The following is a 22681-nucleotide window of genomic DNA, read 5'->3' as shown; positions in this document are numbered from 1 at the left end:
CAGGGATCTGTCACCCTGCATGGAGCAGGGGTGGCCCTTGGGGACTGGGACGGTGTCCATGCAGCAGCAGCAGCAGGAGGTGACCATGTGCCACATGTGCGCAGGCCACCTCGGAAGAGATGAGAGTCAGGCCGGTGGGATAACGGCAGTTTATTTCCAAGTTGGATATACACATGTGTGGCGAAGGCGGGTTGTGGCTGGTGAAGCAATGGGAGCTGTGTCCTGAGCAGGACAAGCTGCAGGGATGGGAGCAGGGATGGGCTGTCTCTGATAACATGTCCTGGAGGAAGGGAAGGGGTGACAAGGACTCCCTGAACAGGGAACGTGCCAGAGCCCCAGCAGCACAAATGCATCCTTTCTTGGTGCCTGGCTCATGAGCACCAAGGCCATATGCTCTGTGTGGGTACCGCTGGTCTCTGCTGTAGCATCTCCTGATACCCCAACCAGCTCCTGCTCACCCTTGGCTGGGGACAAGTGCTTTGGGCACCCATTGCCCTCTTTGGGCACCAATGCTCTGCCCAGGCTCTGCCACATGTGTTCACCCTGACACCCTTCTGTCTCCATCACCCATCCAAAACCTCCCTCTGGCACTGCTGCCCTCAGGGGCCTCTGCCTGCCCCCAGCCCCTTGCAGGGGTGCTCATGGGGACACCATGTCCCCAAGACACTCTCATCATCACCTCTTGCACCCGCACCTCCTCCAAGCCCTCTGCAACCTGTACCGCTTCCTTCAGCCCCCATAGACCCACATCCCGTCCCACAACCCCTGCTGCCACAGTGCCCACAGATCCCAGTGTGTCCCTGCATCCCACAGGGATGGGGACAGGGATTGACTGAGACTGGGGATAGGGACAGTGACTCAGCGACTGGGTACAGGATGGGGCTGAGCCTCTTTGCCTGGGCAGGGTCTCAGGGCACCTTGATGTGACAATAAATATCTTTGGCTCTCTTTTTGGTCACCAGGGAAGGATTTGGGGGAATTTCTTTGAAGAAAGGTTAAAAGCAAAACCAAAAGAAATAAAGAACTAGGTGGGGAGGCTGGAATAAAACCCTAACTTTTTCTTCCCCAAATCTGGTTTCAATTGAAACCAGACAGATCTGGAGGCCGGGAGAAGCTGGGAGAGAGGGCACAGCCACCCCAGGAAAGCAAAGCTGTTGTGACACCCTTAGTGACACCTTTGCATAGGGACAGTGGACCAAAGAACCCATCCCCATCCTGGCTATGGGGCATAGGCTGCAGCAGGCAAGGGCTGTGCTCCCCCTGCTCCCTCTCTGCTGCTGACCACGCAGTCCTGCCCCGAAAGGTTAGGGTGTAAAAATAGAGCGTGGCCATGGGCTGACGGGAGGCAGGAGACACCCGACCCCACTGGCACGACGAGGGGCCTCGGCAGCCCCACAGGGGAGAGGGGACACCGGGATTTGGGGACCTGAGCCCCGAGGGTTGATGTGTGCTCGGTGGGGCCAGTCCCGGTGCTGGTGGGGCTGGGGAGAGGGCGGCCTGGCCCGGGGCTGGCTGGTTTAGGAGGTGCAGGGGGCCCCCGAGGGCAGCCCCCCCGCCTTCATCCTTATGCTGCCGGTCCAGCCCCGCGGGCAGAGGTTGAAGCTGTGGATGCCGGGGCTCTTGGTCCCCGAGTCCTCGGAGTCAAGGGAGACGTCCGAGTCCGTCGGGGACCGGGACGTGCAGCGCTTGGCCACGGCCCGTGCGCCCACCACGGGGGATGGCAGCGGGCTCTTGGGGCTGGGGGACAGCCCAGGGACGGCGCACGGGGCCGTGCTGGGTGGCAGCAGGAGCCGGCGACCCTCTGCCCATGGGGCTCGGGGCATCCCGGGGGACACACAGAACTGGGGGCTCTCCGCCCGGGGTGACCGCAGGGGGCTTTTGCGGGTGGTTGAGGGGCTCCCCATCACGCTGCCGGCAGGCTGCAGAGCCGGGGCTCGGCACCCCTCCATCCGTGCCGGCCGCGGGGACTGGGGCAGGCTGGGGGGGCCGGCGGGGATGGGGGTGAAGGGCCGGGAGCCCTCCGGCCCCACGGCTTTGGGAGAGGAGCTCTTCCTCCGGGCGGCGTTGATGATGTTCCTGGCGAGCCGCGCCTGCATCTGCCGGCTGGCCCGCGGGTCGGCGTCCTGCCGCAGCGGCGACAGCGACCGCTCGCTCCACGGAGGGGACATGGGGGGTCCCTCGTCCAGCTCGGGCACCGAGGCAGGGCTGGCCCAGCCGTCCAGGCTGCCCGTGCGCCGCGCCAGCCGCGGGGTCCATGTGGGTGATGCGGGCAGGGATGTTCGCCTTTCCTGGAGGGACAGAGAGCGGGTTAATGCTCGGGGGATGAAGGGGAAAGAGAAGAGAGACAAGGGCAGGATTGGTGCAGGACAGGCTTCATGCATTGCAGCCCCTATGAGGGCTCCCCAAAAATGCCTCTGTACCCCTCATCATACCAGGAGCAGGCTGAGCCTGCAATCAATGATCCTTGACCAAAGTATGAACCAGGACCTCTCACTACCTGGAGCATCCTAAAGCCTCCTCCAGGACCATCACCCAGTCGCTGCTCCCCAGCCGGCAGGAAAGAGAAGAGCCAGGTCTGACAGCGCAGAGTGTATTCAGAAAGAGGGGGAAACAACGGAAAACACAGGAGAAATGAAAGCACAGTCGAAAGGCAGCTCAGTACCGCAGGGAGCGCAGTGGGAGCGAGGGATGGGCAGAGGCACGGCTGGACCAGGGGCTGAGCATCACCCAGCACCCTGCCTCTGCCCGGCACATCCCTGGCTCCCGGCTGCACAGGAACCCCACAGCATCCCGGTCCCAGCACCATGGGGCTCCGCTGTTCCCCCGGGGATGTGGCTCTTCCTCCGCAGCGTGGAAGCAAACGAGGATAGATCCCGAAGGAGCAGCAACAGAGACAGGAGCAGGCACAGTGAGGCGGAAAGGCGGTGTGTGCCCTCCGGGTTTGCTTTGGTAGGAGGCGATAGGAGCCGGCAGGAGAGAAAGGCTGCGGGTGAGCGGGCAGAGCCAGGCTGCGAGAGCTGGAAAGGCAGGAGGCGAGAGAAGGATGGACGCAGCCAGAGTTGCGATGCTTCGAACAGTTTCCAGGCAAGAGAAGAGAGAAAGTACCGGTGGCCCCATGGGATGGGCAGGCTCCCGATGGCTCTTTGGAATCCTGTGGGCTTTACACCCCGACCTCTGCCACCTTCCCAGGACCCCTCTGCTCCCATTACACCGGGAGCTCGGCAGCGCCTGTCTCACCACTGTCCCAGCACTGCAGCCTCCCAGCTACTTCTACGTCTTTTTTCCCTCCTTTTAGTGGTTGGTTCAGCTTTTGGCACCCCCGTGCGCCGTTAGGAGGGAAGCCCAAAACTCCCGTATTTTCCTCTCCGCCACCATTACTTGTAATACAAAGAAGGTTTCCACACCTGTGGCTCGATGCCGGCATTCCTGGTGGAGTAGGAGGGCCGGGGTGCCTGAAATCCTGCCTTTGCCCGGGGCGGCAGCAAGCGGCATGGGGAGGCCAGCAGCACATCGGCCGGGGCTCCGGGACCAGGGAAGGGGCTGGAGGTGGTTTGGCCAGAACTGGGCATGGCAGAGGGATGCCAAACAGGGGAAGGAGGCAACGGAGAGGTTGGGCAGGAGGCTTGCTGTGAGTAGGGATAGGCATCTGGAAGAGAGGGTCTGGGTGGAGGCATCTCCTGGAGCATGGACCTTGTTGGTGACTTGGATGGAGAGAGGATGAAGAGTGAAGACTGGAGCTGGTAGGGCTGGTGCTTGGAGATCTCCAGCTCCTTCTGGGAGACCTCATTCTCCATCAGGTTGCCGCTGTACAGAGATGTTGGGGGGGGTTTGGAGGATCTGGAGGGACTCTTGGGGGGGTGTCTGGAGATCATGGGTGACAGGCAAGCGCTGGCATCGTACTTCCAGGAGGGAGGCAGGGACATGGTGGGTGATGGGGACCGCAGCAGCTCGGGCTGCGAGGGAGCGTTGATGATGAACTTCTCCATCCTGGACTGCCGGCGGGCAAAGAGCTCGGCTCCCTTCCCTCTCGCTTCAGTGAGGTTGTGGCTGGGCTGCGGCTTCGGCTTGGGCTTGATGGTGGGAGACTTGAGGCAGGAGGACCACGCTGGAGCATCATCCGCCGGCAGCAGCTGCTGCCCGCCCCGGGCCGTGCTGTTGGGGACAAAGTTGGCAGCTTCAGCCCCGAGGGCAAAGGGCTCATCCTCAGCACCGGGCTCCCCCGGCTCCTTCTGCTTCTTCCTGCTGTCCGCACTTTGAACCAGGTCCAGCAGAAAGGGGTTGGGACCCAGCTTCGGCTTCTCAACAAAGGTGAACATGGGCTTCTTGCCGGTTCTCCGGGCAGCCGACTGCTCCAGGATCCCTGTTTTAGGCAGGGGGTTCGGCCCGCTCTCCCCACAGCCCATGGGGGGACCTGGCAGCATCTTCTGCTCCTGCGGGGGATACAGGGCTGAGTAGGCAGGGGGTGAGTGGACACGGGTGAGCGGCGGGGGGCTGCTCAGGGTCTCTGCATAGGTGGGTGGTGGGGGCACCTCGGTTGCGGGGGGTCCCTCTGCGGGCTGGCTGCTGGTGGGGGATGCCTGGGTGCCGAAGGGTCTGGCTGTTCGGTTCTTCACCGGATTGGGCTTGGCCAGGGTGAGATGGACCTCATAGTACTGCCGGCCCTGAGCCCCGTTGTGCTGCTGGCCGGCAGGGGATGCTGTCCCTGTGGCTGTCCCTGCTGGTGCGCTGGGCACCTCACTGGGCACTTCGCCATCCTTCCCCTCCTCGGGGCTTCGCGGCAGGCCAAGAGCCGCCGTGATCGGCCCCGCAGGGGCTGCCGCATCCCCGAGCGCCCCTGCCCCGCTCTCCATCCCGCTGGCCGCCCGCTCCTGCACGCCGTTCGTGGCAGCCGATGCCATGTTCTCCTTCAGGTAGAGGCTAAGGGGGACCTGCTGGGCTTCAGCCGGCGGGTCCCTGCATGGGGACGCATTTGCCTGCAGCCCGCCTGAGGGGGTGCCCGGCTCCAGCTTCACCCCCTGCCCCTCGCCCTCCTCCATGGCTGCCGGCCGGGGCGGGGGGCTCAGCGGCTGCCCCGCGGCATGCCCGGCCCCAGAGAGCCCGTCGACGCGCTGCTTGCGGCGGTTGAAGAGCAGGACGCCCTTGGAGCTGGGGCCGGGCGCCGTGGTGAGCTGCGCCGCGATCCGCCGGCTCCGAGCCTTCGCCTCCTTCAGCTCCTTCTCGGAGAGGCTGGCGCTGCGGGACAGACCTGGGCAGAGGGGATAAAGGGTTAGGGGGCTGAGGGAATGCGGATCTCAGCCCTCCCCAGCCAGGACCAGCAGCCCTTCCTCCAGGTATCCCCCAGCAGACCAACCCCATCCCTGACAACAGGGCGATGCTCCGAGGCTGGGGTACACAGGAATATCACAATCCAGGGGTGATGGGAACCCACTGCAGCCCTCACTGAGATGCTGAGCTGCAGCTCTGCACACTGGGGGAACAGACAGCAAAGCTCAGGGGCACTCAGGACCTTTCCTCCCTTCCCACCCTGTATTTCAGCTGGGCTCTGTGCACCCACCGCAGTGACCCCATGGGAAAGGAATTTCTCCCAGGGCTCCAGCATGTCTCATGTTGCAGCTCACACGGTTTTGGCCCCCGGCTCGAAGAGGCAACAGGCAGGGAAGGGGGCAGTGCGTGTTCCCCTCACCAGCCCCTCGCCCCTAATCCCGGCACTCTCAGCCCGGAGCGGGCAGGAAAGCAAACCCAGCACCAGCGGGGAGATGCCATCCCACCATCACCTCATGGCAAGGCTGGTGGCCAGCCCCATCTGGGGACGGATTTAAGGAGCAACACGAGATGGCAGCAGCTGACAGAGGCTGTGCAGATCCTGACCCGCCGGACACATGCAAGGAGCCAACTTCATGGCTTGAGAGCCTATGTAAGTGCTAAAAGCGAAGCGTTACAAGCCCGGTGAAAGCCGCGCAGCGAGCAGCAGGAGTAGCGCTGTGCTTCTCGTGTGTTGGCCAAAAGGTCATGGCACCAGCCCTTCCCAAAGGCCAAAAGGATGTGGAGCTGCCGGGAACACATTTTCTCAGGGTGAGCAATTTCCTACGATCTCGCCCGTGGGAAGGGCAGCATTCCCTGCCCTGCCGAGCCCACTGCTTGGGAGCATCAGCATCACCCCAGTGCCCAGCAAGGGTGCAGCCCCCTCCTCAAAGGCGCTGCTGGGATAGCTGTGATGGGGTGTCCCTGCTCCGGTCCCGGCAGGGAAGTGGGTGGTGAGGGCCCTTCCCTTCCCTTCCCAACTCTTCCTTTATTCCCTTCCTTCATGTGTTTCTCATTTTCTTGCCTTCTGTGCCGCTTGGGAGCCTTCCAGGATATTTTCAGCAGTGGCTCAGCCTACCAGCGAGGGAAGGGATGGATGACTAAGCCAAATCCTTCCAGCGAGCCCACGGTAAAGCAGGAGGGCTGTGCAAGCTGGGCATCTCCTCTTCCTCACCCTTCATCCCTCCCACCTCCTTCTGCACCCAGCAAGTCCCTGCCCTGATCCCAGCATCGCTAAGGCATGTAGGATGGCCCTGCCTCACTGGAGAGGAGGAGGATGAGGGTGGATGAAGCATTCAGGCTGCCGAATAGGAGGGGTTTGGCTGGGCATGGAGGAGGAGAGGCAGCGATGCCAATGGAAACTCTCCCCTGGAGAGGCAAGGAGAGGCAATGAGAGCCGAGGAGCCGTCCCGCAGCAGCAGCATCCCCTTTAGCGCCCGGCATTGTTTAACGCCCCGTTCCTATTTGCTTTGGCGGCGGCACAGAGCGGGGCCGCGATTTCCTCCGGGCGCGCTGGCTGGAGGGCGGCCAGCGCCGCGGCTCCTGCTCCATGGGGTCGCCCTCGCCGCCTTTATCTCCGAAGCGGAGCAGAACCAGGGCCAAGGAGCCGTTGAGAAACCAGCCACAGGCTCCAGCTGTCTGCAGCCTGCGTGCTCCGAGCCCAGCATCCCGCTTCCTCGGAGGCCCGGGCCGCCAAAGAAGGCGAGATCTCAGCGGAGCCATTTCGCAGCCTCTCGTTCTTGCTACTGCCTTTTCACAGCAACCGAGGGGCCCTGGGGGATCTCCTCCATGCTGGAGGGATGATTCAGCTCTTGGCCAGCCCGTTCCTGCCTGGACAGGCCACCGGATACAGTCCTGTATAGCCGGGACCAGCGCCAGGATTTGTCCCACAGAATTTGCTCCCAGGTACCCCCATCCCTGTTCCCCCAACCCTCTGGGCCAGGGTGTGCTGCACAGTGGGAACCCCCCACCTGAAATTCCCTGCCTGACATCCATTCCCAGCATCATCTCACAGTCCCCTATCCTCTATGCAATTCCAGCAGCTCCTCTGCCCCTGCCCTCCTGGTACCCACCATTCCCGGGATGCTCCACCTGAGCCTGCTGGAACTGAATCCCTCAGGATACTAAATGGGGATAAGAATTGCTCTTCACACCCAACTTTTATCGCACGGATGGAGAGCACCGACTCCTCCGGCAGGCCAGGAAATTACAGAGCACACCCTGCACACCGCCCTGCCTGCTCAGCTCCACAGACAGATGGACAGACCCTGCAGCCCTGCAACCGGCGCTGCAGGTACCACTGCAAATGATGCTCATCATCTATTGACCAGGGGTGACATACCATCCACAGGCAAAGGACAGGGACCTCCTCCCTCCCCTCTCTGCTCCAGGCTGAGCCATGGGATTAAGTTATTCAACCTGGTGTGAAAGCCTTTAGCCATCTCCCACCATAGCCTGAGGGACCCCGTCCCTGGGCAGCACCCATCCTGGCCACAGGGAACGACCCTTCATCCTTCTCCAGCATCCCAAGCCATGGAGGGACTCCCAGACAGGCTCTGGATGGGTGCTTTCCCCAGTCCCAGGCAGGAAGGAGCTGAACACACTAAGAACACGGAGATGCTGAGAAGGAGGAGGAGCGTCGCGGGGCTGAAGGCAGCCCGAGGAGCACAGGGAGGAGGTGAAAGCAGAGCTATGTGTAGCCAAGGGGCTCACAAGGCACTGGAAACTGGCTTCCGCCCATTAACGCTAGTCCAGTCCAAAATCCAAAGGGTGACTGGCTCTTGTTGAGCTCTTCCACTCTTCCTTCCTTCCTTCCCATGCCTCACACCAGCTCACCACCACGCCACCCTTTGGGAAGGAAACGTCTCCCCTCTCCAAATGTCCTAGCTTCTTCCAAGAACAATGAATCCAATCCCACCAGCCCTCTCCACTGCTGCATCCCTGCACTGGGAGTCCTCTGCGCCTGGGGATTCCAGGGAAGGAGATGCTCCATGTTTCCCACAAGGCCCCTGGGCTCCCAGCACATGTGAGCTGAGCCAACAGCCCCTGAGCACTCCAGCTCCAGCCAGAGGGGCCTTTAGATCCCTATCTATATATTTATACAGGCACTTGCTCCATAGGTTTCCTGTTGCTCCAAAGGTGACTTCCAGCAACATCCCCCAAGTACAGGGCTTAACAGCTTCTTACCGAGCTGTCAGTCATCCTTCTCGCAGCACGTTCTGTGCTTTCCCCTCCAGAGCGAGGATGACGAAGGTGATGAAAAGGATTTTTTTGTTGCTCTCCCCTCCTGGCCAGATGAGGGGGAAAAAATCCCTTCCAGCTCAGCTTTCCATGCAAAGGATGGGTTTCCCTGCACAGCGCCACTGCAAAGTGTCTGAAGTCCAGCCAGCAAAGGCTGGAGACACCATCTGACCCCAAAGGATGGTGAGCAATGTATTAGGCCCTGCCTGTGGCCTGTCCTCTGCCCTGCCATGGACTCCAACAGCTGGAATGGGGTGAGGATCTGGCTCCAAGATGCAGGGAAAGGAGATGCCCCAGGGCTCTCTGAGCTGGCAGATTCAGTGTACATTGCTGGTCTTGATGTGGCCTGGATGTCACAAGAAGAAAAGCAGTGATTTGGAAGCTGTCACCTTGCAGTGGGTGGCTGTGAGCACAGGCCATGGTGCTGAGTCCTTGTATGGAGAAGCCAAGAGGTACCAGAGTCCTGGTGGGGCCGGTGGGATGCAACAGGCTGTGAAATCTTGGACTCCAGAACCTTCAGGTTGGGCTCTATACCTACCCTGCTCCTGGTTTGGATGCTCATGGCTGCATCCATCCCAACGCTGCAGCCCACCTTGGCCAGCTCGCAGGGTGACGCTCAGGATGTCCCACTGGACAACCCGCCAGCCCCAGGGCTGCCCACTGCCATGCAGAACGTGGAGCAGAACCTCCAGATCCACCTTCACACAGTGCAGCAGCCGCCTTCCATAACCAGCAGGTGATTCTCCCGCTTTCCCAGCATTTCTTGGGATGCTGTGGATGATCCCAAATGGTGCATTTTGCTGGCAAAATCCCACTGGCAAACCCAAGAATTAAACAAAGACAAACCCCACCTCCAGAGGGACACAGGCCTCGTGTCATCCCCCTGCCATGAACTCACGCACACATCTACATCCAGCAGTGCTGGAGAGGGGGAAGCCAGTGTTTTCACCCAAACACTGAGGGCTTTGGACACCGAGGAAATGGAAGCAGGTTTTTTGGTAGAGAAGCCAACTGGCCTTTTGCCCCAGCTACAGCTGTGCAGGGCTTTTGCAAGGCGCACTAATTCACACACATTTAAATCTGCACTTCCCTCCAGCTCCCAGAGTTATCCCGAATAATCTGCTGCTAGGAAAACAAGGAGGGTAGCACAGGCAGGCAGCCGAGCCAGCTAGGAACAGATCTGATTCAAACATATGGATAAAACCATGTCCATTTTCAGCTTCATTCCCAGCTTCCAACCCTCCTGCACTCCAGATATAAAACCTTCATGAAGTTTCTATCTGTGCTGGCCTGGAAGTCTCCATCTGAAGCAGTGGGTGCTGTGGTGGGAGCAACCCCTCCTGCCTGGCAGGATGCACCGTGCTGGGGCCTCTCTTCATGGGCGCCTTTGCCAGTGACAAAATCTGGCACAGCGAGAAAATCCGATGTGGTTGCAAGTTTTCCCTGCGCTCTGCTCGCGAGGGCTTTGTTGGATTTGGAGCTCTTTGCCTCCCCACGCTCCTGCTGGCTCACAGCAGTGCCCCTGCTTTGCTCAGCACCCAAATCCTGTTGAAAGTAGTCCTGAGGCTCTCATCTCCTACTCCCGTCCAGGGACTGGGGGGAGTTAATGGGGGCTGGCTGCCCCTGCCCCAGCCCCATTGCCCCCGTGGGCATGCCAAGCCCAAGGAGCAGCCCCAGCCCTGCTATATCTGTGCTGGGGAAGAAGAGACTGTTGCTATTGCAAAAGCAGAGGCAGCACCTTCCCCCAGCCAGCCTAAATTAAGCTTTCAGCTTTGCAGAAGGAGGCTGGAGCTGGTCAGATCTCCTCCGGGCTGCCCTGCCATCCCTCCGTCCTGAGCGCAGCACAGCCAGCACAGCCCGTGGCAGGGTACCACAGGACCCCATCCCTCCTGGCAAGTGAGTTCTACCCCATCAGTGCTCGGACTCTCTGTGATACATCCCAGGCTGCAGGGTGACAGCCCCATCGGGCTGGTGCCACAAGCCAGTGGCAGTGGCCTGGCGAGAGAAGGTCATCCGGATCGGCTGGACGGAGCGGGGAGGGAGCGGGATGAAACGGGGCCTTCGCCTGTCCCTTGCACAACCCGTAAGGGATCCATCCCGCTGGCTGTGCCAAGGCGGAGGGACAGACCTCGTGTCTCCAGCACAGGGTAGCACAGCCAAGGGAGATCACGTCCCCGTCACGGGGGACAGGGGACAGTGCAATGGGAAGACGCTCTGCAGAGCTGGGAGCTGCGACCCTGCTGAGCCCCGGGGGAGACCCCTACGTCCCTTCACATCCCCCCGCTGTGCCCCCCACGCCGGATCCCCGGGTGTGGGCAAAGGGAACCGACCCCCGCCAGGCTCATCTATAGGGAAGGACCCCGCTCTGCCCTCCTCTCCCCGCGGCTCCACTCGCCTGCCCTTCGCCCACCATCAGCACCCAAGGCGGGGTCTGGACGTGCACTCCGGGACCCCCATGCACCCTCCGTGCACCCCCCTCCAATGCACCCCCATGCACTGCCAGCCGCCGGCACCCCCGGACATCCCCAGGTCCCAGCACCCCCCCTGCGCTCCCACCTGCTCCCCGCTTCCATACGGGCACCCCTCGCCCCCCTCGGTACCTGCCCCCGCCCCAGCCCCGCAGCCCCTGCCGGGAGCAGCCGCTGCCCCCCCAGCCCCGGCCCTACCCGCGGTGCCGGTGCCGCCGCCGCCCCTCGCAGCCCGACTGCACCGGGGAGGAGGCGGCGGGCAGGAAAGTTGCGGCAGCTCCGCCCTCGGAGCGGGCCCGGGGGGGGGGGAGGACGGGGGACTGCGGGCGGGGGCAGGGGCCGGGGGTGGCCGGTCCCGCTGGTCCTGCCCCTGCCCGCCCCGCCCGCCCGCCCGGACGGGACGGGTCCCCCCTTCCCCGGCGGCACCGGCTGCTCCCCGCGGCCCTGCTCCGCCGCTGCCCGTCCCGGGTGGGTCTGCCCTGAGCCGGCTGCCGGGTGAGAGCAGCCGCAGCGTCCCCTTACCCAGCCCGGGCAGCCCCTGACCCCATCGGGGCTCCCGCCTTATCCCATCCTGGGGCACCCCTTTCCCGGCCCTGTACATTCCCTCCATCCGATGCTGGTGCACCCCTCTTATCCCACCCGGGGAAACCCCCTTTCCCAGCCTTGTGGATTCCCCTCATCCCATCCTGTGACATTCCCTTTCCCCAGCCCTGTGCATTCCCCTTTCCCAGTCCTCACCCTATTCCCTCCTCCTGACACTGCTGGGGACCTGCAGCACCCCACGTTTCAGGCACTGGCAGGGTAGCAGGGCCAGTTTCCCCAGTGCATAAAGGGTTTGGGGCATTTGGAGTAGGGCAAAACCCCAGCACTGGTGTCACCACCTTGGGGACACCTTGGGACCAAGAGCCCTCTACCAGGGGTGCTCTGCTCCCTGCGACAAGGGGACCAGAGCCGCGGGTGTGGAGCCAGCATCAACCCCTGCTTCACTGCCCTGCAGAGCTCCCGGGTGCTGCTGCGGGTGGGACCAGCCTCACCCCCTTCCCTGCCTATCCACACCACAGGATAAGCTCTTGGATTCATTTTTTGCCTGATTTCCTTTCTTCCTGCCCCTCTTTGCTTTTTTGTGCTTTTCTGGTTTTTGAGGGAGACTGACGCTGGCCCGGCATCCCCCGGGGAGCAAACCCTGCCGTGTATTTGCACACCAGACAGAGAAACCAGTCCTGCCTCCTGCATCTTCCCGTCCCTGCCTCTACCCGGGGCTCCTGCGCTCCCCGGCCTGCCCCGAGAGGTGCCAACCAGCCCGGGCCGCTGTGCCGGATATTTGGGAGCAGCCAGCCTGGCCTTGGGCTGCTGGATGGGGACCAAAGGGGCACATGGGACCCGCCTGGGTGGGTCTGCACTGCTCGGGGTGCACCTGCTTGGCTCCCAGCTCTCAGGGCCACCCCTGCATGATTCTGGGTGCAGATGGATGCGCCTCTTTCTCTGACATGGAGTGGGGTTTCTTGTTCCTCAGCCATGTATGGAGAAGAGAAGCAAATCCCTAGCACAGCCCATGGGTGCTCCTGCAAGCACCCTGCTGCAGAGGCAGCCCCGATGCTGATGCCATGAGCCAATGTCGCATGGGGACCTGCCCTTCCCTCCCTCCTCTGCTGCCATCCCTGCTCTGAACCAAACCTCTCCTTTGCAACCCTGAAGGGTTTTGGGGAGATCCCATCCCTGCTCCCAGCACTCAGGACCCTCAGTGACATCCTGCCCGGAGGCTCTGGAAAGTGTGACGGGTGCCGCAGGCAGCGGCTGGTGGTGATCTCACTTCGGAGGGGGAGGAAACGGGACAAACTCTTTCCAACAAACCTGTGGAGTTACTTTAAAATTCCAGGCTGGCAGCAAAAGCACTGGATGGAGGCGAGGGGTAGGAAAACGCTGAGCCTGGACACGGTCAGGCCTGACCTTTCCCCACCGCAGACCTGCCATCCCAGCGCACAGTGAGGAATGGGAAGACTATTTGGGTCCATCTGGTTTGTGTGCTGAGCCCTGAAACACAACACTCAGACGGCAAAGGGAGCTGCTGGGGCAGCAGCGAGCCAAAAAGCTTGGCTGCGCTTCACAGCCCTTCTCCCATGCAGGGAGCTGTTGGGTTTTGAGGGTGTCTGACACCCCAGAAAGGCAGGGGATGGATTTTGGACAACAGGTTCATATCCAGCATCCCCATCCCTCCCTGTGATGGGGGTTGCTTGGAGAAAAGCAGGCTGCGAGCAGAGTAGACGCATCCAATACAGCATCCCATGGGGACAGTGACACACCGGCCCCGGCGCCACATGGCTGCAGAGATAACAGCTGGGCAGGAGGAAAATAGACAGAAGGGTGGAAGCAGGGTGTGAAAATGGGTCTGATGCCTGTAAGAGGATGGGTCTGCCACGGAGGGGGATGGTCCAGGCACGGGAGCAGCCACAGCAACACCGGGTATGTGCCTGTATTTGTGTCACTGCGGCTGAAGCGACAGTCACGGGTGGAGAGGAGTGTCTGTGAAACAGGGCTGCAATGGCAGAGAGCATTGTAGGGAACAGCCAGCCCGAAATAAAGTGCTTAGTTTTTAACCCAGGGGCTGAAAGAGAGATGGCTCCAAGCCATGTAATGAATGCTTGGTCATTCCCACCCCAGCGGAACAGGGAGAGGAGTCCCTGTCCCATGCAGCACCCCAGGAGCTGGCTCTGATCACCCTCTTTTGGCAGGGTCCTCCCAAGCCCCATGGCCAGGGTGAGGGCTGGGAATCCCACCCCATCTGTGCCCCACTCCGGGTTCAGTTGAGTTCTTGGAGACTGCAAGAACCCTCCTGCTGCCTTCCCACCCCCCTCCCGAGAAAAGCCACAGATTCCTCTTATTTTTAAGGCCACAGAGATCATCTCAAGCTAAAACAGTCCCAGGGCTCAGCCGGGAGCCTGGGACCTCGAACCCAGCAGAGGTCCTGCCTTGGGAAGAGCTGGGTGTTCCCAGCACTGTGCCGGGAGCATGCAGTGCTCTTTGGGATGGGGGGCATGGCCAAAGGGGGTTTCTCTTACCCACTTTCCTCGGCTCACTGGCGGGCTGGATGAGGACCCGTTGGATCTTCACCACTTTCCACTCCTGGCTGGGGTTGGTTGTGGGGCTGGTTGCTGCAGTGGGCACCCCTGGGGCAGAGCTGGGGCATTTTGGGGGGGCTGCAGGTTCAGCCACCAAGCTCAGGCTGCTGCCATCCAACATGGGACCCATCGTGTCCCCATTGAGCCCCTCGGGCTTCCCTCCCTGTGGTCCCATCAATTCCTCGTGCTCAACCGGCTTGGAGGCAGGAGCATCCCGGAGCTGACAGCATCTCTGCACCCCTCTGCTCCCCATCTCCTGCCAGCAGCCGGCGTCCCCCTGGGTGTCCCTCTCTGCTGTGCCACAGACACAGGGGTCATGTGCAACCTGGCCGGGCTGGGAGTGCAGGCAGGGCTGCAGGATCTTCGCCTTCAGTGTCGTTGCTGCTTTCTTGCACTGGCACTTTCAAACCTGCTCTGCATGGCCAGCGGGGTGGCTCCTCCCCGGCAGCATCCTTCAGACCATGGGCAGCACCCCAGAGGGAAGATGGACACGTGCTTGGGGCTTTACTCCTCTTGCAGGCAGGAGGACCAGGCACGATGGCACGGGAGCAGGCAGCTTTTGGAGATCCAGATGCAGGGATCTGCCCAGAGGAAAGCCAGCAGCAAGGAGGATTTTGCGGGAATTTCTCTTTTCCAGGCAGGCAGAGGTGCAGTGTCCAAGGACCTGTGCAATAGGAAGAGGGAGCATTGAGGATGCTTGTGCATGCACTGATTTCTTCTGGACACAGCCAGTCTGGTGGCTTCCGACATCCCCAGCCTGGGATCCATGAGGAAGAATCCCCTGAGATGCAAACACTCCTTAAAAGCTCATTTGCCAATGCCCCCCACCCCAGCACCCTCATCCATCCATCCTCATCCTGGAGACAGCACCCAGGGCTGGACCCCTGTGCCCAGCTCCCTTTGCTTGTGCAGTTTGTGCAGACACCCCAGCTGGGGGGCAGCAGCTCCCAGCATCCTGCTAACAAATCTGTCCCTAACCAGAGTGACTCAGGCGGCGCCGGGACACGTGCAGACAGACTCGCTTCCCTTGTGCCCAGCGTAAATCCTGCTGAATGACGGCATGCACCGACACAGCCGAGAGGCGAGGTACCAGCTGGGACACAGGGATGTCGTCGCTCCGGGGACAGGATACGGGTTACAGCACACGGGGAAATTCCTGTGCTGTGAGTGCTCCACAGCGTCACCAGCCCTGATCGATGCAGGGCTGAGATCCAGGGGAGCATCCGCTGGGCATCGCTGATGATGGGAGACCCCCAGAGGACATGGACCACGCTGGGATTCCCAACACAGCAGATAGAGGAGAAGAGGTTTCTGCTCAACGCAAGCTCCTCCCTGAGTTATTGCAAGGTTTCTGGGTGCAATATTGCTATAGTCCTCTTCATCAGGGACTGCAGTGACAGGACAAAAGGGAAATGGGTTTAAACTTGAACAGGGGAAGTTCAGGTTGGATATAGTGAAGAAGTTCTTTACTGGGAGAGTGATGAGGCACTGGAACAGTGGTAAATGCCCCATCCCTGACAGTGTTCTAGGCCAGGTTGGATGGAGTCTTGGGCTATACGGTCTGGTATGAGGTGTTCCTGCTCACAGCAGGGGGTTGAAACTGGATGATCTCAAGGTCCTTTCCAACCCAAACCGTTCTGTGAGTCTATGAACAAGAAAATGCCCCAGGTCCATGCCACAGGTTGAGCTGAGGCAGGAATGCAACCTGCTACAAAACTTTCCCACCCTTAGCAAGGTTATGTTGGAAGCAAAGGCAGTTTGAAAGCAGCTTTGCTGCTGAACAGGCACTCAGGCGCTTTCCAAACACAAGGCTGCATTTTTTGGAGGATTCCCAAAGGAAATCTTCTGCCCTTTCAGAAATCCTGCCTCTGTCGCAGTTACTCAGCACGGATTTGCAGGGAGATCCTGGGGGGAACATTTCAGTGCTCCTCTCTGAAAGAGTAATCTCACCCTGCTCTTTATGTAATTCCCCAATAGTCGCGGGAAGCCACCCACATCTTTCCTTAGAAACAGGGCAAGTTGTGGAAGCTGGAGGGAGCTGGCTTATCTCAAATGAGGACAAAGAGAAAGCGGCTGCAAATCGCCCCAGCCCAGCCTGGGTCAGCAGAGATGCTCTTGGAGCGGCTCTGCTGCTTCCCCACTCCCACCTCCTTGCCCCATCCTTAGGGACAAGGTTTCTCAGGCAGCACGATTCCCATCCATCCTGCATCAGAACTGCATTGTCAGCTTGCTGGGCAAGCCTGTACCACCCCAAAAACCACCTTCCACAGCCACCCCATCCATTTCGGAAGCACTTCCTGCAGATGGGCATAGCCCAGGGGAGGACGCCCAGGATCCCGGCACTCCCTGGGCAAACCCCTCCTTGGTGAAACGGGAGCAGCGGTGTTCCCTGAGGACACACTGCAGGGATGGGGCCTCCCACGCTACCGGAATATGGAATCACGCGTCTGCTGCCTCCCTAGGGCCAGTCTGAGCCCGGCACTGCAGCAGAGAATGAGTAGGGCAATGAGTGGGGGAATGAGTGCCGCCTTCCCCCCAGGACATGGCTCTTGTGCTCCACAAGCAGTACAAAAAGGGAGTATTTATAAGTAACAGGCATCTCTCGCAGAAGCTGCAGGGCTGATCCTGTCTGCTCTACAACCAGCTGGGTAGGATGGGGTACACATGCCCTGGGTGCACCATTGCACTAGTGAAGAGGAGCAGTATCTCCAGCCATACCCCCAAACCCCAGCTGCGATAACCACCCACAAACGAGGCTGTAAAGGGGCGTGAGGGTTGTTTTCGGGACCATTTCAGGAGCGCAGCACCAAACTAAACAGCAAAGGAGGCTGGCATTGGGCATTAGTGCAGGCTCACAGCTCCAACAAGCAGCTACCCCCCAGCAAGCACCTCATCCTCCCCAGCAGCAGCGAGTCCCTACAAGAAGCTACAAAATGGTGCCAAGGGAAGGAATAATAATAATAATAACAATATTATTGTTTTTAATAATGATGATGATGATGATGAAAATCCCCTTCAATTCACAGGGTGCTGAAATCCGGCAGCGGGAAGACCTTTCGCTCAGTTCCTTTCCCTTCCCACTCGCCGGTGGGTGATGCACAGCCCCCTGCCTGCCTCCCTCACACCCTGCCACCCCCCCTGCTATGGAAAGGGGGGAAACCAAAGTTGACTTTCCACGTCCCACACAAATATTTTTGGCAGGCGTTGCTGGCATCCAGGCTGCCGAGCCCGGGGGAGACGGGGTCTGCTGGAAGTCTCCATCTCCATCTGCTCCCAGCACCCGCACGAGGGACCCCACAGAGCAGGAGGTGGCACCAATGCGGGATAATGGGGTGCAGCTCCAGGACAGCCATAGGGATACCATAGAATAGGGGGTCAGGTTTGCACCCCGTGTCATCCCGAGCCACATCCTCGGTTTGCACCACCATCGACCCAGGCGGGATGGGGGTGGGAAGGGGTGGGAAAGCTGTCCTGGCACAGCGGGGGCTCTCGGGTTTCCCCCAGGGCAGGCAGCGGGTCACTGTCACTCAGGCAGGACCCTGCTGACCAGATTTGCAGTCCCCAGCTCCGGTCACAAGATCGGCTCTGTCCCTTTCCAAAATAGCCCAGCAGCGATGTATGTACAGCAGGGGATCTTTACACCTTCCCGGTGCCAGCAGCTGAACGTACCCTCAGGGGAGATGGGCACCTTCCACCCTCCATGGTGGGGCAAGGAGCCTGGGTCAGCGTCATCTCCAAAGGGCAACTGCACATACCTGGGGACCCCGTGTTTCTTTAAGGAAGAGTTGCCTCTTGAGCTGATACAGGAGAGGTCTGTGCTGTGTAGCTGTCACCCAGTGGCATTTAGAGCTATGCCTGGGCCATCCTCTGCCCAATCACCCTCCCGTCTTCTGCAATCCAATATCCCCCCCAAAAAGCTCCCTGGGTACCTGGCCAGGACCTGCTGCTGAGCTGTGTGATGGAGGAGGCACAGTGAAGCCTGTGGACCCCACAGCTGAACCCCAAAGCCCTGCAGGGCTGGGTCCAGCTTGGTGCCACCCCAGAATCTTCCATGGGAGAGAGGGACTGCTTCCAGCGTGGAAGGGATGGCAATGGGATGGATGCGGCTGTGTGGTGTGGGATGGCTGAGGGCTCTCCACATGGATCCAGTGCCCATGGAAGGGGCACAAGGAAGCTGGGATGTGATGTGATTGCTTCCCTTGGCATCACAGGTCCCCAGCCTCACTGAACCAGGATGGACCCTGACCCCGGAGCAAGCCCTAGGAGTGTGGGCAAGGATGGCCGCATCCTGGCTCCGGCAGGCGAGGCAGGGGCTGGCAGGCACAGCAGCCAGCAGCGTGCTGAGGGAAACAAAAGCCTTTTGGAGCACTGATTTACTACCTTGACGGAAACCGGGATGGAAAAAACAACATTCCTGAGTGCCTGTCCCCAGGCAACCCCCGCCTGCCTGCGGGGACATGGGCTGCCAGCCCCACATGCAGTAGCTGTGCCCCCATCCCCTGTCCATACCGAGATGTGCCCCCATGCCGTGCCCATGGCTGGTGGGAGAAGTAGTAGGGGAAATTCCCTGGATAGCACGGGGGCTGCGGGGCACCAGAGATGTTGCTGTGATTGAGCAGTGAACAGAGCAAGGGAAGAGGAGGACAGTGGCATCCGGACAGCTGGACCATGTCCTCCCTCCCTCCTTCAGCCCACGCTGGAAGCAAGGATGGGGTGGCAGGAGCTGCTGCTCAGCATCTCTTTGCATTGCTCTGCATCCCTTTGCACCACTGCAAGATCCCTCACGCAGGCCCTGGGCCACTGCTCGGCCCACTTCATAACCCCAGGCTGGGGGAAAATCCAGCAAACCTGGATGGTGCACAGGGATTTACATCCATTGAACATCAGCCTGTGCACTCCACTCAAGCGACACTGACCCTGCTCAACCCTTCTGGCTGGATTCAGAAGGCAATTACTTCTTCCCATCCTCCCGAAGAGGGCAGGTCCCAGCCTGTCCTGGCCTTTGCTTATCTTGGACCCTGACTTCAGCTTCAGCTGCTGCATTCCCGGGATGAGGACAGCCCCATCCCTGCTGTCACAGCTGCCTTGAGCCCTTCCTGGTGCAGTTTTTGGTCCTGCTGCGGGACCCCAACCCCAAGGTGCCACCGAGGTGGGTGACCATCCCCAGGGACCCCTGCAAACAGGGTGGTGGTCTGGAGCCCTGGCTGCAGATCTGCTGCAGGAAGCCAGGGGTGAAACTGCAGCCTGGCCTCTTCAGAGCTCAAATGAAACAAAAAACCAGGTTTGAGGGAGAAAACAGCCTTAAAGACCAGCCGCTGAGCTGGTGGCACCGGGATGGAGAAGCCCATCCTCACCGTTATAAACCAGCTCAGAGCTGAGTGATGAACCGGGGGCTCCTTCCAGCCCCTGGGACACGCAGAGCTGAGGCTCCCATCCCGGAGGAGGCAGGGCAGGAAGGCTCACACCGTGGTACAGCTCACCCCGTGCCTGACATGCTGGAGTGAGCCGGCTCAGTGAGATGGGCACTGGCTGCTCCTGCACATCCCTGCTCCGTTATCCATCGTGCAGCCATCAGCACGGTGGGTCTCACACCCAGGTCTCCCTGCAGAGCTGCAGCAGCAGATGCCAGAGGGATCTGGCACCTTCACACCCTTCCCACGCGATCCCATTGAACATCTGCTGGGGCTGATGATGAACGCTCCCTAATTCTACAAAATCCCACTGCTGGGGGAGAGCACCGTGGGAATGGGGTCAGCCCCTGCTCTTGGGGTGCCTGTTGTTGGCTGTGCCAAAACCTGCCTGGGTGGGGAGGGCAGGACTGCCTCCTGCAGCAGGGATTGGGCTTTTCCTGCAGTGGATTTAGGTCTCAGCCTGCCCCAGGGAGCTCAGCCTCAGCAGACATAAAGCAAGGCCCATTAACATTAACTAGGCAGAAAGCCCCACAGGGGCTCGACAAGCCAGTCTGAGCAATGCCTGCTCCTTGGGGCAGCCCAAGCTAGGATGATTGACAATGGGAGCATCCCAGTCCCCTGAGGTCCAGGGACTGCTGAGGAGCTTCCCGGGCCATCCCATGGGATAGCTCAGTGTGATCCTGATTTCACAGCCCTCAGCTCCCTCCAAGCAGACAAACAAGGGGCCATGACCCTGGGATCACGGCACACGACCTGCCCATGTGTGGATGCAAAGTCACTGTCAGAGCTGACGGCTTGGATAAGGTTTGTTGAGCTCCAGCAGCCCTGTGACCCTCCCCACCGTGCATCCCTGAAGGCTGGAGGAGGAAAATGCAGAACAGGACAGTGCTGCTGAGAGAGGGGGAGCAGCTCCCTCTGGATCCTGCGCCCGCAGCCCTGCATAGTCCCTTGTCTCCAGCTCTAGTCCCAGAGAGGATGGGACCTGAGAAAAGAGATGGATGCACACAGCCTGGGGACCACCAGGATGAAGGACATTTCAGCAGCACAGATGGGGACTGAGTGCACCCAAGCACAGGGTCTGTCCCCTCCGAGCCCCATGGGCAGCGCTTGGGTTGGTCCATGGGAAACAAAGAGCATCCCAGAGAGGGGGGTGTTTTCTTTCCAGCCCAGGAAAGCAGCCAAACCCCAGCACATGCCCATTCCCAGGCCTTGGCCCCAGCAGCACAGCAGGCTGGTAGCCTTGGGACATGAGGTTTGCTCCCATCCGGCTGAGAGCCTGGTTAGTACAGAGCTGGGCTCAGGGGGTCCCCAAGGCTCACTACCCATAGGGCTCCCCATGTGATGGGCAGGAGGTAGAAGGGGAAGAGTGGGAAGCACTTTGGGATAGAGCTGTGCACGACGAGCGGCAGCAGTGTGTGTGTGTGTGTGCAGTGTGCTCAGCAGCCTGGCTCTCCTTCTGGCTGAAGTGCTTGTGCAGTAGGAATAAACACGCTGAGGACACATCCAAGCCAGTGCAAACAGCCCCTGACCGAGCCGCGCTCTCCCAACCCTCTGCTTTCTTTCTCTGCTCTTCCTCTCCTCTCTTAACCCCTTCGGGAGCCCCGCGGGACCTGGAAACCAAACCCCATGGATCCCCAGGGGTCCTGGCATGAGGAAAGGTGAGGGGATAGCGATGGGGTGCCTGGGTGCCCCCAGGGCACAGGGTTGCCTCTCTGAGCCACCAACCCCCATCCCGGCACTGATGTCCCTCTTCTTGTCCCCTGTAGCAGCTCATCCTCCCCCCAGCAGCTCCAGGGGGTCCTGGGGAAAAGGGCTGCTTCCCCCCGCTCAATCCCCATCCCACCCCATCAAGAGCAGGCTGGATGCTGGCACAGCGGCACCACGTCCTGTGCAGCCAAGACAGCCCCCGTTGTGTGTAAAACAAGGCGGGGGTCCTATGGAAGCCCACCTCCACCCTCTGCTCTGCTGTGAGGCTCCTCCACCCTGGTTCCCAGAGCTCATGCCGGACAACATCACTCTGCCCCCCATTCCCATCCAGCATCCCACTGGGGCAGCCATGGATCCCAACACAACTCCGGGATGCTCGTGCTCGCCACGCTCACCTCTTTCCACTTCCCTTTTCTCCCATGGGGAAGCACCGCTCGCTGCTCTCCATGTGCTCCAGATGACCTGGGTGGCGGAGGAGGGGGGGGAAATCAAGCCTCTGCTCCCCCCTCCATGCCCGGACCCCAAGGTCCCAGCCGAGAGCTGGGGGTCTCGCTGCCTGCTCCTGGTGCAGCCGCGCTGCTCAGGGCAGGGTGAGCAGCGGGGAGAGGGGCGGGAGGAGGGGAGTGGGGAAATGGAACTTTAATAGCACAGAGCCCCTTTTGTTTCCCAGCATATGGGATATTTCATACATGCTGAAGGCATTAACCACCAATGCTCTTCGAGCGCGCGCAGCGGCTGGGAGCACAGCCCCACGCTCAGCTATGGGGCACGGTGGATATCCCCAGGGGATGCAGGCAGCAGCAAGCGGCCCCTCTGCCCCAACACCCCTCCCTATGGAGGAAAGGGGGGGGGGGGGGCAGAATCCCTTAATCACAGCCTGGAAACTGCTTGGCTTCACCAGAAGCCATTCAATAGAGAATCCAATCCCCAGACTCGAGGTTTTGGGACATGCTGCATGTTCCTGTGGTGAAGTGGGGGGAACGGGTCCTGCCATCCCTGGGGATATGAGACCTCAACAGCCCTCCTATCCTGGGAGCACAGTAGAGCCCCATGGTCCCATGGAGCAACAGTGACAGAGAGGGGCTGAGGAGGGCTAGTGGTGTGTTCCTCCCTACTTACACCCTAATTACACAAGAGCATCCCCTGGGAGCAGAAATCAGGCAAGATGCTGTCAGGGGAGGGCTGGAAAACATCCGTGTTGGGTATCCTTGTGCTGTTCACCCATTTCCCCACTGTCTCCCTTCATGGAGCCTGGGGACAGACCATGGTGCCTGCAAACAGGGTGACACCACTTTTACAAGCAGGGAAGGGACACCTCCAGGTCTGTAGCACAGAGAGCAGCTGGCACTGCTCCCTGCAGAGCCCACCAGCCACCTCAGCATGGGACAGGGAAATCTGGGTCCCTGGCATTGCATCCCTCCCTTATTCCCATAGAAGA

The 22681-nt window shown here is 60.5% G+C and overlaps 1 protein-coding gene across 1 annotated transcript; it reads right to left on the bottom strand.

The window, feature by feature from the left end:
* Nucleotides 1-133: 133 nt before the first annotated feature.
* Nucleotides 134-21722, bottom strand: SYNPO (synaptopodin). Its single transcript, XM_062609916.1, has 4 exons — nt 21639-21722; nt 14066-14789; nt 3405-5245; nt 134-2288 (listed from the first exon to the last, which is right to left on the bottom strand). Exons 2-4 carry the CDS (start codon nt 14376-14378, stop codon nt 1518-1520), a joined length of 2925 nt encoding a protein of 974 aa, XP_062465900.1. The 5' UTR covers nt 14379-14789; nt 21639-21722; the 3' UTR covers nt 134-1517.
* Between the last annotated feature and the right edge of the window lie 959 nt (nt 21723-22681).

This window comes from Pezoporus occidentalis, unplaced genomic scaffold (assembly GCF_034315485.1).
Source record: "Pezoporus occidentalis ecotype Australia unplaced genomic scaffold, CSIRO_AGI_Poc_V1 ctg142, whole genome shotgun sequence".
Lineage (NCBI taxonomy): Eukaryota > Metazoa > Chordata > Aves > Psittaciformes > Psittacidae > Pezoporus > Pezoporus occidentalis.
This window is presented reverse-complemented; position numbering and strand designations above follow the sequence as displayed.